At 35.9% G+C, this 17,421-nt stretch overlaps 3 protein-coding genes and 1 non-coding gene across 4 annotated transcripts; 3 read left to right on the plus strand and 1 right to left on the minus strand.

Moving 5' to 3' along the window:
- Window positions 1-667: 667 nt before the first annotated feature.
- On the minus strand, window positions 668-740 carry TRNAR-UCU. The gene has a single exon. It is a non-coding gene; the product is annotated as a tRNA-Arg (tRNA).
- Window positions 741-4,654: 3,914 nt separating this feature from the next.
- Window positions 4,655-7,598, plus strand: LOC109182119. The gene is made up of 7 exons (XM_019332176.1): window positions 4,655-5,548; window positions 5,632-5,821; window positions 5,906-5,982; window positions 6,084-6,123; window positions 6,268-6,322; window positions 6,587-6,656; window positions 6,755-7,598. The coding sequence occupies exons 1-7, from the start codon at window positions 4,928-4,930 to the stop codon at window positions 6,923-6,925; spliced, it is 1,224 nt and encodes a 407-aa protein (XP_019187721.1). The 5' UTR covers window positions 4,655-4,927; the 3' UTR covers window positions 6,926-7,598.
- Window positions 7,599-9,765: 2,167 nt separating this feature from the next.
- On the plus strand, window positions 9,766-13,744 carry LOC109182120 (UBP1-associated protein 2A-like). Its single transcript, XM_019332177.1, has 6 exons — window positions 9,766-9,988; window positions 11,548-11,668; window positions 11,844-11,987; window positions 12,679-12,875; window positions 12,957-13,032; window positions 13,174-13,744. The coding sequence occupies exons 1-6, from the start codon at window positions 9,843-9,845 to the stop codon at window positions 13,501-13,503; spliced, it is 1,014 nt and encodes a 337-aa protein (XP_019187722.1). The 5' UTR covers window positions 9,766-9,842; the 3' UTR covers window positions 13,504-13,744.
- A 481-nt stretch (window positions 13,745-14,225) lies between these two features.
- LOC109182117 (transcription termination factor MTEF18, mitochondrial-like) lies at window positions 14,226-16,569 on the plus strand. Its single transcript, XM_019332175.1, has one exon. The coding sequence runs from the start codon at window positions 14,615-14,617 to the stop codon at window positions 16,349-16,351; it is 1,737 nt and encodes a 578-aa protein (XP_019187720.1). The 5' UTR covers window positions 14,226-14,614; the 3' UTR covers window positions 16,352-16,569.
- The last annotated feature ends 852 nt before the right edge of the window (window positions 16,570-17,421 follow it).

Raw genomic sequence — 17,421 nt, forward strand, 5'->3', positions numbered from 1 at the left:
ATTTATTTTTTTTTTGTGTGATTTATTAGTTATTACATATTAACAAATTTACCCAATAATATCATTTGGTAATGGTTGTTGTTTTCCCTTTTCACCTAAAAAAACTTATATCTAATATCAAATCTCAATGAAAGTATTGACTCAACTCGTTATATTTTAGTACGTTGAGAAAGTATGTATGAACAGATATTATAATATAACAGAGTCATTAGTCCTAAAAAAACAAATATCGCCACATGCATGCATATTAATCCAATATTCCAAATTGAGAATACTTCCAACAACTCATTATATTAACTTAAATTAACGATGATTTTGACATTTTGGTTGGGTCTTTTTTAAAATTTTGGCGTGAGATACTTTATCTTAAAGTAATATCGTTTGAGTTTTTAAATTTTTATGAGGACAAAAGAAACTGTAGCCAAGATTCAGTGCGACGGATTCGACTGAGAAGGTGACAATAATTGAATTCATGACATTTTAATACGAGAATCATACTGAGAAGATGACAATAACATTCTAATAAGAGAATCATACTTCACTTTTGTTATTTTAGGGTTGTACAGTATAATATAGTAGTCATTATTTAAGATTCGGTGCGACAGACTAAGAAGGTGACAATAATTGTCTGACTCTATTACAATGCTGAGAACAAATTCAACTAATACACGCCCAGTGGGACTCGAACCCACAATTACTTAATTAGAAGTCAAGCGCCTTATCCATTAGGCCATAGGCGCCAATTAATTTTTTATTGTCAAATATTAATATTTTCAATTAATGTTTTTTTAATCTCCGACCCGCTGGATCGTTTACCCCGAATCACACGAGATTAAAGTCATGAGAATACAGTATTACACACAAGATTAATTAAAGTCGTAAAATTAAAGACTTTTCGGGTTGGAAAGTGAGTACCTGAATTGATTTTTACCCAAATCAGAAGTGGACTCCACATCTATTTGTATCACAAAATAATCACTTTCAATGTCATCATTCTATACTATTTTTTCAACAAATATTTCAATAAATAAAAAACCCTCAAAATATATAAAAGCTAAGGGGAATATAAGAATAAACAAACAAATAAATAAGGTTTTTTTTTTTTAAAAAAAAAAACAAACAAATAAATAAGATAACAAGAGAAAAGGAATGTGCAGGCTTCCATGGATAAAGACATCAAGGCGATTTGAATCGCCTTCAGATTCCATTCATATTACCCTCTTGTCTGTCAATCTAACATTGGTTTATCAATTTTTTTATTGGAAAAACATTATACATCATTAAATAATCTTTTGTTATTAATTAAACTAACTTACTACTATTAGATGTTAATAATAACAATGAACAAATTTACCGTAAATAGCAACCTTTGACACCTATTTAATATTCGCTTGGTCGTATCGATCCGATTTCGATATCTCCAAAGTATAGATTAGGCTATGTATCTTTCAACAAACCAATCTGCAGCGCAGTTGATTCTTTGATGCAGACAACTACATAAATACAAAAATAATAATCATTAATTAAATGGGAAATGCTGTTGTTCCTAATTATCTTTTTAAACATAGACGACGACAAAATTTTCACCAAACATGTTAAAGAAATTATTCATTTGGTCTTACTGAGTCATTGACTCACCGTAATTTACCTCATTCAAAATTCTCTATCGAGTCAGAGTGTGAAGGGCCATTGAAGTTGGTGATTTACCTTTTGAAAGAAGAAATTATTTGTCACAAAAGAAAAATTTTTATAAATCAATTGTTGTTTAGCATGTAGGATGAAATTTTTCTATTGACGTGTATGGTGTTAGTGAGTGTTATTATTTTCTATAGTATATAGTTATATTATGTGGCTCAGGTTTAATTGACATAATATAACTATATACTATAGAAAATAATAACACTCACTAACATATGGTAGGTATAGTATATGCTAACGGGAATTGATTGAATTGTTAGGAACATAATGGTTGCTTTAATTTGTTTATAATGTTTCGAGTCTTTGATCTAGTAGGACATGTTCTCCCACTATCATCTTCTGGGTTTTTGTTCTAAAAAAATTATTTTTTGAGAAATTTTTGTATGGAATATATTAAGAAATGTTTTGTTGTATGAAAAAGAAATTTTTATACAAGTCAATAGATGTTTGTATATAAATTGGGATTTTTATGCTAACACGTTGTATACTACTAATTTTTGTTCTACTGCAATGTATCTTATATGTTAACGAGAATTGGTTGATCTGAATTGTTTGGAACATAATGTTTACTTTGTTTAATTTATAATGTTTCAAGTTGTCAATGGTGGTGATTTGTTAATTTAACGTTAAATAATATTGAATTAGGATAGTTTTTTATTTTTTTAAAATTTTTTTTTTTTAAACGCCAACAAATCTAAGCTTCAATTAAAGAAATGAGAAATATATTTCAGAGGATAGTTTCTATTTAGGTAAAGTATAACTTACCAAAGAAAAGTTAAAGAGTTAATCAGATAGAACGATTTGTAATTTTTTTAACCTAGTGGCAAAACCTTGAAAATTCTAACATCGGGGGTGTTTAGTTCAAGAGATTGATTGATTATTTAAAGTTAATATAACATTCTCAAGAATATCATATATTACACTAAGAGCAAAAATAGGTTAAGATCCTAAGGATTTAGGGTATCGAAATTTTCTAAAATGATTTATCTTATCTTTTGTCAGCTACAATTACAAAATTGATTTATTAATAAGTAACAAATAAATAACAATGGTAAATTTTTTTGTAAATAAAAAATTATCATATTTTATTTCTAGCTGTTATTATATTTGTAATAAAATAGAGACTTGGTTTTGAAACCAAGGGATCAGATAACATTTTTTAATATTATCCCGTTTATTTATTTATTATTTTTCTGGCCGGGAGAATAAATTTTCAGCTGGTCCATTTGTTGTCACCTTCAAGTTTGACCCAATTATAGCTAACAATGGCCAAAGTGAAATATTCAAGAAAGCAAGAACAAGAACCATTTATTGCAGTTTAGAGATTCAGGTTGGTTGATTTGACAAACACCCATGAAAGAAATGACAGTTTTGTCACTTGATCTGAACATGGAAAGTTACAGACTCTATGTCACCTAGTGCTTACAATAAGAATGTATTTGAGGAACCACATTCGCAGCTAAACTGGTCAGAGAGATGAATCTGTGAAACTTTGAAAGAATGATCAGGGATTGAGTCTCACCAGCGACAGTGAGGGGGTTCTTTGTGCGCAGTGAACACAGGTCTAGCCTCTGTGGTTCGTGTTCAGTTCCTCCCAAATACTCTGTCGGGTTGGGGTTCAGCCTTTTGAAAGAAGAATGTATCGGGGTGTGGGGGGCCCTTAGGGTTGAGGTTCAGCCTTTTGAAAGAAGAATGTATTTGAGGAGCCCACACGGTTTTTGATCACTGGTTCAGTAGATAGTATTTGGGAGAAGAAATTAAGGTTCAAATATTTGGGAGAAGAAATTAAGGTTCAAATTTTGGTAACGGTAGTGTGGGGATTATGTCTAAAATGAACAGATCTTTTATGTGGTATTTGGCCTTGTCTACTGAACCATTGAGCCAGCGTAATTTACATCTTCCTAAATGCTCTGTCAGGTCGGAATATGGAGACCCTTGGTGGACTTGATTATTTTGTTCCGTACAAAGTGTTTATGAATTGTCAAGTGTATAACCATTAACCACTATTAGAAATTCATTAATAACTATGTCTTTAAGATGTTGTGGAAATTAATTTTGTAAAATATCTCGTTTAAAGATAATGGTGTTTTAAGTGGTTTAGGCAGGCGGATTTATATGTTTGGATTCATTGCAGAACTATTTCTATAAACTCACTGAGAATAACCACCAGATTTCATGTCAACAGTGAACCTGACAGGCATTTGACAAAAACTTAAATGTTTTTTGTAAAACACATTTTGGAATATTCAAAGTTCTGACATTTCCCTAACTTCTTTCTGCATTTGATTCCTCACCCTAAAAAAAAAAATAAAAGGCAAAGTCTCTCGCCTCGGACCGATAAAATTGTGAATGGGTAAATTACTTTGACTCAGAAGTCAGAAGTCTCTTAGGTGAAAACTGGGAAGACCAATATCTGGTGCCTAACAAGGGACCCACCACATTAGGCGGAACTCTAACATTATTACTGTCAAGCCTCGATCCCGAGTCTCAACCAACTGAGTTACTCGTGCGGGCACTACATTTGATTCCTAGCTAGTGGAACTCTGCTGGTAATCTTGATAGTTGGTGGCTGCAGAAAAATAAGTAAGAATAAATTAAGTGAGTCTGGTAGACTCATGAATATATGCGAGTATTCTAAAAGCAAAGTATTAAGCTACAGATGCTCCCATAAACTATATTCTCCTATTATCTAATCTGATCATATGTATATATGGTTAAAAAGAATTTCAATAATCCATTATATTCCCTCTATTTTTTTTTTTTACAGGAATTCTGATCCCTTTCACTTTTCACTCTTATGAAGTAGTCACAGTCTGATCATGGAAGAGACAAAAACCTTATTAGTATAAAAGTACTGGTTTACCTAGGAGACTTTGTTTCCTTCTGGTAAATATATATTAGCATTTGTTGTTGTCAAAGAAGATGGGTTCTCACTCCTTATCCATTTAAAGAATCATTGTAAAGTTAAGGTTGGATTGTTGACAGATTCATTTGTCTTGTAAATGAAGACTTGCAGCATATTTTAATTGGGCAGCAAAGCTTATGTTATTGCTAGAAAACTCTGCAATTTTCGATTTTTTATAATCCGGTTGCTTGTTCTTGTCTCGACTCGGGCTGGCTTGCCACAGCTCACGCTTCGAGGAATTCATCGTTCTTCTGTCATTTTGTGTGGTATCCATATTTAGCTCTGATTCTTGGGTGGATTCTGAGAGTTGCAGTTCTTAGGGGAATGAAGTTCCAGACTTTCAGTTCTGCTCAGGAAAGAGCACAGCAGAGCTATGGATTTGGGAGGGATTTTGGGTTAGAAATGTTGAGAAATCCTCACCAAAGTTTCGGGGCTCAACAACACTACTCCCCGGTCTCTCCCCCCGGGATGGTGCAGTGTTTTGTGCCTGCAGAAGAGGCCTCGATGTGCCATCAGCAGCAGCAGCAGAATGTTGGTTCTGCAAATGCCTCGAGCACGAGCAGTATCATGCACCAGATAGGATCACTCGAGGCGTTTTTTGCGACCGAACAGTGTCTTGGATTGTCACAGTATGATGATGAAGATGAGAACGGGTCCAAGAATTTCGATCAGCAAATTGTGCCATACCAGGGAAACGGGGGGTTGTTCGGGTACACCCAGGGGCAGACCGAGCCAGATTTGCAGGCCAAGAACCTGGCACAAGCATTCTTGAAATCCCAGTTTTCTAATGGCTCTGAGAGACTGTATAGGAATCCCCCTTTCTGCAATCTGTCTGAGAAAGAAAGGATTTTGCTGCTTAAAAAGAAGCTGTTTGAGGATGTTCTTGATGGTCCTCCAATTAAAGGGCACCCTGCAATCACCCTGGATGGAAATCAAGATTATGGTGTAAGAATCTCTAAGCAAGATTTGATTTCCAGATTGGCTAATTCAATTCATCCACTTATTTGTGATCCATAATATTCATATAGGTCTCTCACAATCCAAATGGTTCTCACCTTGCAAATCTCAGACTACATCACCCTGGAAACCCTTTAACATGTCCCCCTCCCAATTCTGCCTCCCCTGCAGGGTCCATGTCCAGCAAAACAAGAATCAGGTGGACTCAAGACCTCCATGATCGATTCGTGGAGTCTGTGAATCGCCTCGGTGGAGCCGAGAGTAAGTATCTCCCTTCTCTCAATAACCCGAAAACCTCATAAAGTTCAATCCATTTCTGATATTGGTCATGGTTCCATCCTTTAGAGGCAACACCAAAAGCAATACTGAAGCTAATGGACTCAGAAGGCTTGACCATCTTTCATGTCAAAAGCCATTTGCAGGTATTTGACTGTTTTTGGGACTTGTGTGCAGAAGAACTAATCAAAGCTAAGGAACTAATCAAACCAACCGTTTCGTTCTCGTTTACATCTTTTCTGTGCAGAAATACAGAAATGCAAAGTACAGCCCTGAATCCCCAGAAGGTACATACCAACTTCAAATCACTTCGCCTTCAGGCCTCTGCCCAACAATCCCCTAGCCACCTGGTGCTAGACTTGGCCCTTCAGGCCAACATTATCCGGGATAAGAAAGCCCGATCTGATATACTTTCCCTTTCTATTCTGCAGGGAAATCTGAGAAAAGAAGCACCCTAAACAATGCATCAGAGATTGACAGTAAAGCGTATGCCTTTTTCGCTCATATATCTTAGCTTCATTCATGTTCTGACAGCCTGCATTGTTCATTGTTAAGAGTCCCATTGATATATGGGTTTATAAGGTTATGGGTTGGATTCAATTTTGACCAATGTGTATTATAGCCCAATTGAATGACTCTAGCTCAATCTTAGTTTTTAACATGGTATCAGAGCATATTCGGTGTGATTTGGAGTAATCCTAGCCCAATCTTACTTTCTAACATTCACACAACTTTAACCTTGCCTTGCAGTGGTACTCAAATCAAGGAAGCACTGCAGATGCAGCTGGAAGTCCAACGGCGCCTTCACGAACAACTCGAGGTTTCATTCAGATAAAACTCTTTTGTCCTACATAAGACTCTGCTAACCTCTTTTGTCCCATAAAACCTTGTTTCTTAGTTCTTGTTATCTATGATTAGATACAGAAAAAGTTGCAGATGAGAATTGAGGAACAAAGCAAGCAGTTGAAGAGGATATTTGATCAACAACAGAAGACAACCAAGAGCTTGCTAGATTCTCAGACTTCATGCATAACATCATCACCCGAGGATGATGATCCATTAATCTCTCGTGAAGCTGATGTCAGCTAGGGACCGAAACACACAATGCATGTTCACGTTTTCCATTCCGTGCATTGAGGGCAACGGGGAGTTCAACTTTGGCAATGTTCATTCATCTATCTGCATCTTCAATCGCGTGTCGAAAAGAGCTTCTTTGTTCACAACAGATGAAAGATGCAACTCTGCAGACTATATATACAATATATATAGTTCAGAGTGGGTATAAGTCTTCTGTTGGGGCTTGGGCTCTTCAATAAAGGCTGCATATACTGTAACATATCAGAATGTTATATATACAGTATACACAATCATCATAGGAACATTAGGAATAAAGGGTGGCACTAAATTTTCTACCAAAAATTTTGCTAACTGCTAGGGTGGGATGCCAAATAATACTACACAATACTCCCGGGGCGGGACCAGTCTCGCTTGGTGTGACGGGTTGTATTCTGATTTGACAGACAACCAAAGAAGCATGTCACGTTAAACGAGATTTGTTTCACGCACTAAGAGTATTTCAAGTATTTTTCAATGGCCACATTAGCATTTAGTGAAATTTTTAGTAAAAAATTGATCCATCTATCACATTTTCTTCATAAAATTAGTATTGCTTGCATTTGCATTTGCATTTTTTTATACAACTCTAATATCAAGTGTTTTCCATGTGTGTATTGAGGAATAATATATTAGTTGTCTTTCTTTTTGGGGACATTTGTTTTAAGTTTTTTTTTTTTAATGGCTTTTTTTGGGTGTAATTTCAATGCTGCAATAACAAAATGAAAATGATTATTTCCTGGCCTATCCAACAAAACCTTTAAATTTAATGTTTATTAAATAAATATTTAACTAAATAATTAAATTCAAACAAAATTAATAGTAAAAGAGATTTAAATTGAGATGATAATAAAATTTAGTAAATGTCAATAGTTAAATGGGTCATTTATGCTTTAATTGAAATTAAGAAAGTATTTAGCAAACTTATCAACCAACTTCTGGTTTATTTAACCACATTTACTTGTTTGACTAAGTCAAATAATTAAAATAAGTGTTCAATAAATGATCTTTCTGTCTTAGATTATTGACATCAATAAACTAAAAATTAAAAAGCTACCCAATTGGTATTTTGGTATGTTTATTGCATTTTCTTTTTAAATATCAAATTTACTCTTAACACTTGTTGATTTTTGTGGTGTTTATATTTATTTATTTTTATTTCAATCTTACATTTTTAATATTGAACTATTTTTGTTTAATAATAGCGAAAAAAGTTAAATAATAAATAAAAGCAACAATGAAAATAATTATAAAAGCAATAAAGCCAATTACCATGTAGTGTGATGGTTATAGGTTCGAACTCCGATGGTGAAGGCAATCATGAGTATTTTAAAAAAAAATCAACAACGAAAACAACAATAATAATTAAAATAACCTTATTAACAAATGTATACGTAAAACTAAAAATAATTTATAGATACAATTTGGTCAAAACAGTTAATACAATTGTTGGCTTTAGGATTTTTGGGCCCATGGAGGTCCAACACAATCACGGTTGGTGGATTCACCTTTCAAACAAAGCTTAAACAATTTGCAAAATGGATGACTATAACTCTTTGTATATTTCTGACTTCTCTGGGGATTCTTGGCCCCGGATCGGCTTACCTCTACAATTTGCTGGGGAGCCCTTTTATAGTGAGTCATCCCTTTATTTTAAATGCATATATTAAAGCAATAAAGCCCATAAATAGGTTCATTAACCATTACGGGCCGTTACTGGGCTTCCCAACGGCTTGTTTGACCAAGCCTTAAAGAGGCCTCTTCAATGCCAACGGTTATCTCATCTGGCCGACCCCCTATTCGTGCCGACTAAATACTCGCGCCGACCTTCGACTCGAGCCGACTCCTTCGTCATGCCTGCGCTTATCTCCGGGCTTTCCTTCTATTGGGCTTAACATTTCTTTCTTTCCTCTTTTCCCTTCTTGGGCTTTGGGCCCATTAGTTCCGTACCCCATCAACAATCATCTGTAAGATGCCAGTTCACTAATACAATAAGTTGTTCTAAGATACATTTTGTTTTTGAATTTATCACGTTATTATGTGCACTAACCAATGATAAATTGATGAATTTATTTGAAAGTGTGCACTAAATAAATTATGTAAACTACATTAAAGAGGTAAAGGTAAATGGCGAATCCGCCAGTTAAAACGCTAAACTACAAATTTAGTAAAATGATGGTTTGAAGCGACAGTTTGTTTCAAACCGCCATTTTTACAAACGCTACTAAGAGCATCATTTGTTCTTTGACGTTTTGGGGAAAACATATTCTCTCTCCAAAACGTTCTTTATATTTTAAAAAAAAAAAAAAGTCATTAAGGCCCATTTAATGAAGAGTGCTACTACATGTACTTTCAAATTTTACTCTCTCACTTGTTCTCCATGACATATAAACAAAGATTGGTTATTTTCATCATGTGAGTCTCAGAGAATGTGTTTACATCAAAAATTTGTGAAAGAAAATATAAATTGAGAGTAAAAAATGAGAATGTATGTAGTATTTTCTTGAAGAGCCATCACGGATCATTTAATGAAGAGCCATCACGGCTCATTTAATGAGCAACCTAGCTTGCCCATCAACGTATGGGCAAGCATTTATGCAATAAATTTATGGAACCAAAGCTCACCCCTGCCACTTCTCCGCTCATTGTCAAACATGGCACATGCTAAAATTAAGTTCCAATTACTTAGATACACATTTTGAGACAATTACGACTTTTTTTATTTTTATTTTTAACTCCTTAAAATGATAATCGGATTAAGACACGTAATGCCTTGGTGTCCAGAGAGATACGTAAGCTTATCTCATCCCTAATAATCGGATTAGGGCAGAAAACGGCGGTTGTATAAATACGAAGAGCACCATCGGGCGGTGGAGAGAGAGAGTGTGTGGAGATGGAGGAAGTGAAGAAGAGGAAGCTAGACGAAGGTGCATGGAATGGCGAAGTGGATTCAAACATTTCACCTCCAGCAGCCGAAGAATTACGCTCTCTGCTTGACCCGCTACCCAAACCGCAGCTCGTTGATCTCCTCGCTAAGCTGTAAGCTCCGTTCTTTTCATTAATCCGAGTTTAGTTTCCATTAGTTGCTAGTAATTTGTTATCTCATCGTAATTTCTGCAAGCAATTGGTGATTTAACATGAAAAAGGGACCGATTAGTGATTACTTTGACGTATTAACTCATTCTATTGATTCTTTGAGGTTTGTCTTTGTGATGAACTCTGCTAATTAACCGTAACCTAGTGTGGGATTTAAAGGAAAATTAGCTAAACTGGAGAAGAAAAGTAATTATAAATTGGCAGGCTGCAATGGAGTTCATTAATTCTGATTCTTCAATCATAAGAGACAAAAATGACAAACATAAAATACAAAGGGAAACCAGGTAGCTTCTATACATGAAGGGAGACACCCATCCCTCAAAGCTTCATGGTTCTTGCAAACAGAAAATCAAAATGCTTAACAGTAGTTAGAAGTAGAAGAGTAAACTGAAGAGCTTTGCCCATCTTATTCTCAAAACTCAACAACCAATTTGAAAATTCCTTTAGCTGCCACGTCATTCTCCAAAGCTGAATGGCCAGTTTGAAATCCCATTTAGCTGACATGCATCACCTCAAGATGACGTTGTTCTTTGCCTCTTTGGAAATATCATATCAAAACCCTGCGTTTCATTTCCAAATACCCAATCCGAACCAATTTTGGAACCCCAATTGCAACTGCCAATTTATTACAGAAAATAAGTCAATATCATAATAGTCTTAACTCACTTTTAGTTGCTTAATATTTATACTATAGTAGTTTGTAATTTGTATCCGGAATAATTACACACAATAAAAGGTCAGTTTTGGAAAACAATTATGGAACTCTAATTTCAACCCCCAGTTAATTACACAAAATAGACCAATATTGTAAGCCTTATGTGCTTTTATGTATAATATACTTATACCTAGTTGTTGATACACTCAAATAATCAGCTGCAGAGAATAAATCTGGAATGCTAAATTATTGTTCTGTAGAGGGTCAAGAAATTTTATTGAATGACTACCGAGAATGCTTCTCTGTGTATGTATTTATTTCACTGACAAACTAAATTCTTAGCAAAACAGTCATCGATACTGATTTTTTAAGTTATTGATTATTGTGTTGTCACAAATTTCCATTCACTGCCCTGACTTTTGGTAATCTTTTGTCCAATTCTGTAATTTAGCTTCTCTAACACCAAGTGCTACATTCTTTGGTTGAATACTTGCATATGTAAGCAGTTAAGGCACTAGTATTTGTACATTACAATAACAAATTTTTAAAAAGGAAATAAAAATAAAACGTCTTGAATGATTAAGTAAATACAGTGGCCTTATATTTAACTCTATATTTGTTCTTTGCTAGGATATCATGCCTATTTGTGGTCTGTCATTTATTGTATTGCATCTTATCCAGCTATTGATTATTACTTATGCATGTGTTATTAGTTTAAGACACTGAGTTTGTATTTGCATGTGAGTGTGATGTGCTTGTTCGTGGGGACTTCTTATGTTCCTCTGGATTGTGCACTGTGCGAATTGACGTTATGCATGTGTGCTTGTTTGCATGTTCTGGCGTGAAGAGGGTCACAATATCATTCAATTGCTGAAGAAATTAAAAATGTTGCAAGAGCAGATCCTGCCCTTCGAAAGCTTTTTGTTCGTGGTTTAGCTTGGAATACTTCTTCAGAAACTTTGTGTGCTGTGAGTGCATTGCTAAGTTGTTTGCGTACTCTGAATGATTATTCAAACTTTTCCAGTTATACTCTGAATTATTAGTAAATCTTTTCTTATAATTCCTGTTTAACTTGATTTCTTATGGATTGCTGACATAGTGTAGAAGCATTGGAGCTTGATATAACTAATCATGTATTTTTAGGCTTTTGAAGAGCATGGTGAAATTGAGGAGGGTGCAGTCATTGCTGACAAAGCAACTGGAAAATCTCGTGGCTATGGATTTATTACCTTTAAAGACATGGAATCAGCTCAGAGAGCTCTAAAAGCACCTAGCAAAATGATTGATGTGAGTGATATATTCTCTACCAAATACAATCTATGATTGAATTCAAGAATTGTGTGGACTCTACAGAGTTACATCCTCTCTTTCAGTTTCTTGTTTTGGTATAATACTAGCAAGAAATAATTGATGACACACTTTATGAGATAAATCTTTACATAAGATGAAAATCTTATTTTGTTAATAAAATAAATATGCACTTGAATGCTCAGCCCAAAATGGGGCAACTACACCTATGTATGGAACAAATTATGCCATCTGAGAACGCAAGTCAGTGACAAGGGTGTATCATTTGCTATTCTTGGTGGCACTTTCTTAATCTGGACAGTCAGTAATAAATTGAATCCAATTTGTGAATTCTACATTGAAACCTTAACAGGGAAAAGCTGGTTAATATCAAGTGTTCTGGACCAATATTCCTTTCAAAGGAAGGAATAGAGTAAGGCAACCTTTTCCTACTCTTCCGCTGGTCCACCATTACTGAAAGGAGTAGATTATATTAATAGTGGTATTAGTAATACAAATTCCTTTTATTATATGGTCAAGAAAAGGATGTGAACGAGAGTACTTCTGTTAATGTTTATCTCTTGGATTATATTAGTTAAATTAGTAAACAAAGAAAATTATGAATCTGTTTTCAAGCTCATGTTCATAGTCACTCTCCTAATCTTGATATTTCTTTAATTATTTGTTTCAGGGTCGCATGGCAGTTTGTAACCTGGCATCTGAAGGCTTAAGCAGCTCTAGTATTACACCTGACCAAGCCCAGAGGAAGCTCTACGTTGGGGGTTTATCACCAGACACAACTACTGAGATGCTGCTCAACTTTTTCAGAAGGCACGGTGATATAGAGGAGGGTTCAGTTGCATATGACAAAGATACAGACAAATCTCGGTAACATTATCAACATCTTGCTTGTAGATAGACAAGCCCATTTTGCATCATGTCTAACTAGTATGCATTTGTTGCTTGTAGTGGTTTTGGTTTTGTCACCTATAAAACAGTGGAGTCCGCAAAGAAAGCTATAGATGATCCACAAAGGATACTCGGGGTAAGAAGATGTGCAGTATTTCTTTTTCTGCATGCTCCTGACTGTTATCTAGGTTAATATAGAATTACTGGAATAAACAACTCTTCTAGATTTGAGTACTGCACATCCTTGAATGGATCTCATCTTTTGCAATGCTTGCAGGGTAGGAATATTACCGTGAAACTTGCCGACAACTACAAGGGCAAGGTAACTCAAGTACAGGCACCAGCATCAATGGTTCCAGTACCATTAGCGATGACGCCTGGATACCTGCAAACTCAAAAACCACCTGGCTCTGAAACTCCTGTTGGCTACACTTATCCTCAGTCTATGGCCGCATACCCAAATGCCACATATTTAAGTCCACCAGCTGCACCTTCTCCATATCCCGTGCAACCTCAAATTCCATATCCTCAATATGCTGCTATGAGAGATCCTCCTCCAACGCTTCCCTCATTCGGGGGTTATCCATACTACATGCCAAAGCAATAACCGAGGATTTGACAAACGATGGATGTTAAAGATATCTCATATCATTATTCATCTTCTGTAGGTGTATCATTTTAGAATACTTGCCCATGAGAGGATGCAAACTTCTTTAAATAGCTGGATTTAGTGGAGGCAATTCTTAGTAGTAGGAAATAAGTTTATCTGAAAGCTTTTGATGGTAGATCATAGATGTCAACACTGCCAATGATAATTTTTTGCAGGTATTATTAACCCCTCCAGCTTAGACATCAGATTCTGTCATTATCTATTGCTTCGATTTCAAATTCTTCAGTCATATGTGGTGCAAATGAAAGCATAATAATTTGCTAGTAACTAAGGGGCATTGTCTCTATGGACTAATATAATTTGGCTCAACTCGCATTTGTAGAGTTTTAGTTAAATTTTTGAGAGAATTTGATTCAAAATGTTCGTACTTCGGGCGCGGCAGTGTGGGAACTATGTCAAAAGTTAGTAGATTCCTTGTGCGTATTGACATTTAACTCTGTTTGTTGAGTCATTAAGTTATCATGATTTACATTTCTCAAATGCTATGTCGGGCACGTCCCAATGAGGAAAAGAAGATTATATTATTTATAATTAACCAATATAAAAAAAGAAGATTAGATTATTTATAATTAACCAATATATAAATTAGAGAAGTCAAAAGAAAGCTTTCACACCCCAATTCTTGCTTATGTATAAGAGATTAAAGAGATTAATATTAATATTTTTTCTTTAAAAGATTGAAAATATAAAAGGAAATTTTAAAAAATTATCCTCACTACAATTTTAGAAGACAATAATGCCCCCTCCTGTCCTCCAGACTCCAATCTCCTGAGTTGGAACTTGGAAGAGCATTTCTGTCCATAGCCAAAAGGCCTGCGGAGTTCTGGTGTGATTGTGAGCTCCTCTTGTGTCGATAAAAGTGGCAGCCCCGCCGTCGATCGCCGGAGCTCCGACCTGTCCGTCCAGAATCAATGCCCGAGCAATGATGAATAAATACTCAAGGTAACCCCTTAACCTTCTGGGTATATCTATTGCAGCTCAAAACCTCAGTTATTCTAGTTCTCAATCCAGTGCTACTCTACACTGAATATCTATTAACAAAAAACCCATGAACCATTTGCGGAAGCTGAGAATTTCATCTGTTCTCAAATGGGTATCTGTAAGTTATAGTCACAATAGCTTTAGACCATCAAGAACGAAACTTTGGGCTATTGGGTCATCCGACATTGTTCAGAACTATAGGTTTTATCGCACGAAAAGGAATGATCGGAAAATCTTGGAGGAAAAATCCCAATTTCCTCCGACTGTTAGGCGACAAGCCCAGGCTGCTCTATTGGAGTACTTGCATTCCACCAGAGGGTTGCAATTTGTGGATGCTGAGCACATAAGTAGAAACTCCCCACATTTTCTTGAAAGTTTGTTGAAAAGGGTAGATAGTGAAAGTCAGGGTGTTGGGTCTGTGGCTAGGTATTTGAGGTACCATCCCATTAATGAATTCGAGCCGTTTTTCGAGAGTATGGGGTTGCACTCTTCTGAGACCTCTTTGGTCCTCCCACCAAAGTTGATGTTCTTGAATGATGACCAGGTTTTGATGCAGAACTATCATGTGTTCTGTAATTGCGGTTTTCCAAGGGATAAGATAGGCAAAATTTACAAAGAAGCTCCCGAGATCTTCAGGTATGGCCGAGGAGTATTGGAGTCAAAGCTTCGGTTGTTTGGTGAGGTTGGGTTAGACCAATCCACTTTGGTTAAGGTTATTTATTCTAATCCTTACCTTTTGGTAGGAAATGCGGATAGGGAATTCTTAAGATTTTTGGAGAAGTTGAGGAGTGCGGGAATAGAACATGAGTGGATTTGGAAGCAGTTATTGAAAGGCGTCTCATATAACTGGAGCCATTTATTTGAAGTCCTAGTCTTGTTCGGTAAGTTAGGTTTTGGTGACGAGCAATTGGGAAAGGTAATAGGCAATAGCCCGGAGCTTTTATTTGAGAGCTCAGGGCGTACTATATTTTTAATTATGGGATTCTTGTGGAAATTTGGATGCACGCAGCATAAGATATATAGCATGTTTTCTCAGTTCCCACAAATTCAAACCGGGAAGTTTCTCAAGAACTTGCACAACTGTTACCATGTTCTGATTGAAATTGAAGTGCCCGTAGAGGAGATTGGGAGTATTTTTTGCTCAGACCCTTTGCTGCTGGGTTCGTGTTCTTTAAAGAAAGCAGACAGCTTGCTGCGTACTTTAAATTCTGGGAAGAAGCGGCTTTGTAAAATGATCTTAGAGGATCCACAGGTTTTGAAGAAATGGGTTCTAGGAGCAAGAGTCGAACCACTCCCAACAGCCGAAGAGATGCAAAGATCAAAAGAGATGAAAACTAAGTTTCTGTTGAGTTTAGGCTTTGTTGAAAACCGGGGTGAAATGGAGGAAGCTCTCAAAGCTTATCGAGGAAAAGGGTTGGAGCTTCAAGAGAGATTCGACTGTTTTGTCAATGCTGGTATAGATCCTAAAGATGTCTCTACGATGATCAGAGTTTATCCTAATATTCTCAACCAAACCAAAGATGTCATCGAAGCAAAGATCGATTTTCTTGTCAACAGCTTGGGGTATCCGCTGTCTAGTTTAGTTTCATTTCCATCGTATATCGCCTACAACTTACAGAGAACTAAACTTAGGGTTTCTATGTATAATTGGCTGAAAAATCAAGGGAGAGTGAATCCTAACTTGGCCTTAAGGACCATTGTAGCTTGTTCCGAGGAAGCTTTCGTGAGGACATATGTAAGTCGACATCCTGAAGGTCATGACATTTGGGAAAAACTGAAGAAAGATATAAACCCTTTCGATTGAATCAGTTGAAGGGCATATTCAAAAACTAGATTGGAATGGAGATGCATTGTTTAACTGATATATATGGGAATTGAAGTCTCCTATTTGAGGCTTTCATTTGCACATCATCAGAAATCCTACAAGGAGGGGCATCAACAACCAGGTATTTTCTCTTCGAGATCGTTTCTTATGGCCTTGTTTGGTAACATAGTTAGCTTATCAGCCGATTTTGACGTATTTGACCACTATTAGCTGTTTGACTTGGTTAAACAATCAATATGAGTGTTTGATTAATTAGCTTTTTGTAACAGCTTATTGTTCCAAAATGCTAAAATTCAAAAAGCTGCTCAAATCAGCTTTTTGAGAAAGTCATTTTGTATGTATTTATGTAATCTATCAGCTAACAGCTGATTTATCAAACACTTTTCTACAATCAGCTAATGTTATCAACTAGTCAAATCTACTAACTCAATTAGCTAACTGCTATTTACCAAACACCCCTATATGTATTGCCTCATGATCTTCTTAGTTACATTTTGCAACCAAAGTCATTTGCTACTTGAACTTCTGTTTTCCCTTCTTTTTTATCGCAGTGACTAACACCTTACTTCGACCCAGAAAGTATAATGGTTTTTGGTTAACGGAATAGAGATGATAAGAGAGTATAAAGGTCTCATTTCCATTCAGACTATTTTCCCCCTCATGTATCCATGGAGAAAATGTGTACAACTGCATGGTGGCATATAAGATGAAGTTACTCATCTATGTTCATGAATGCTACACAAAGTAGCATCCTTAGTATGTTGCCGGCACGCCTTGGTGGATTAAACTGAAGCGCCACCTAGGTTGGTTTATCTCTTTGTGATTATTTGCATAAATCTGAGGGTAAATGGGGTAACTTTGATTCAAAACTAGTTTTAAGTTGTTTATAGTTGATCGGCTCATACTAAGAAGGTCAATGAATGATTCAAACCAAGGCTAAGATTCGAACTTATGACCTTGTGGCTAGAAATTTGTATCTCTTAGTTAAGGTTACTTTCCAACCAATCATTATTTCACGGACCATGATCCACACAGCTAATGTACTTTTA

This window comes from Ipomoea nil, unplaced genomic scaffold, assembly GCF_001879475.1.
Source record: "Ipomoea nil cultivar Tokyo-kokei standard unplaced genomic scaffold, Asagao_1.1 scaffold1043, whole genome shotgun sequence".
NCBI classification, from domain to species: domain Eukaryota; kingdom Viridiplantae; phylum Streptophyta; class Magnoliopsida; order Solanales; family Convolvulaceae; genus Ipomoea; species Ipomoea nil.

What these genes read in the sequence shown, in the direction of transcription:
- LOC109182119 (XM_019332176.1), top strand. Translation starts at nt 4,928, where the DNA reads ATGAAGTTCCAGACTTTCAGTTCTGCTCAGGAAAGAGCACAGCAGAGC. An exon ending in CAGCCCTGAATCCCCAGAAG is followed by an intron (nt 6,124 to 6,267) that starts GTACATACCAAC and finishes TCTATTCTGCAG; the next exon opens with GGAAATCTGAGAAAAGAAGC. An exon ending in GCCTTCACGAACAACTCGAG is followed by an intron (nt 6,657 to 6,754) that starts GTTTCATTCAGA and finishes ATCTATGATTAG; the next exon opens with ATACAGAAAAAGTTGCAGAT.
- LOC109182120 (XM_019332177.1), top strand. Translation starts at nt 9,843, where the DNA reads ATGGAGGAAGTGAAGAAGAGGAAGCTAGACGAAGGTGCATGGAATGGC. An exon ending in GTTGATCTCCTCGCTAAGCT is followed by an intron (nt 9,989 to 11,547) that starts GTAAGCTCCGTT and finishes TCTGGCGTGAAG; the next exon opens with AGGGTCACAATATCATTCAA. An exon ending in CTTCAGAAACTTTGTGTGCT is followed by an intron (nt 11,669 to 11,843) that starts GTGAGTGCATTG and finishes ATGTATTTTTAG; the next exon opens with GCTTTTGAAGAGCATGGTGA.
- LOC109182117 (XM_019332175.1), top strand. Translation starts at nt 14,615, where the DNA reads ATGAACCATTTGCGGAAGCTGAGAATTTCATCTGTTCTCAAATGGGTA.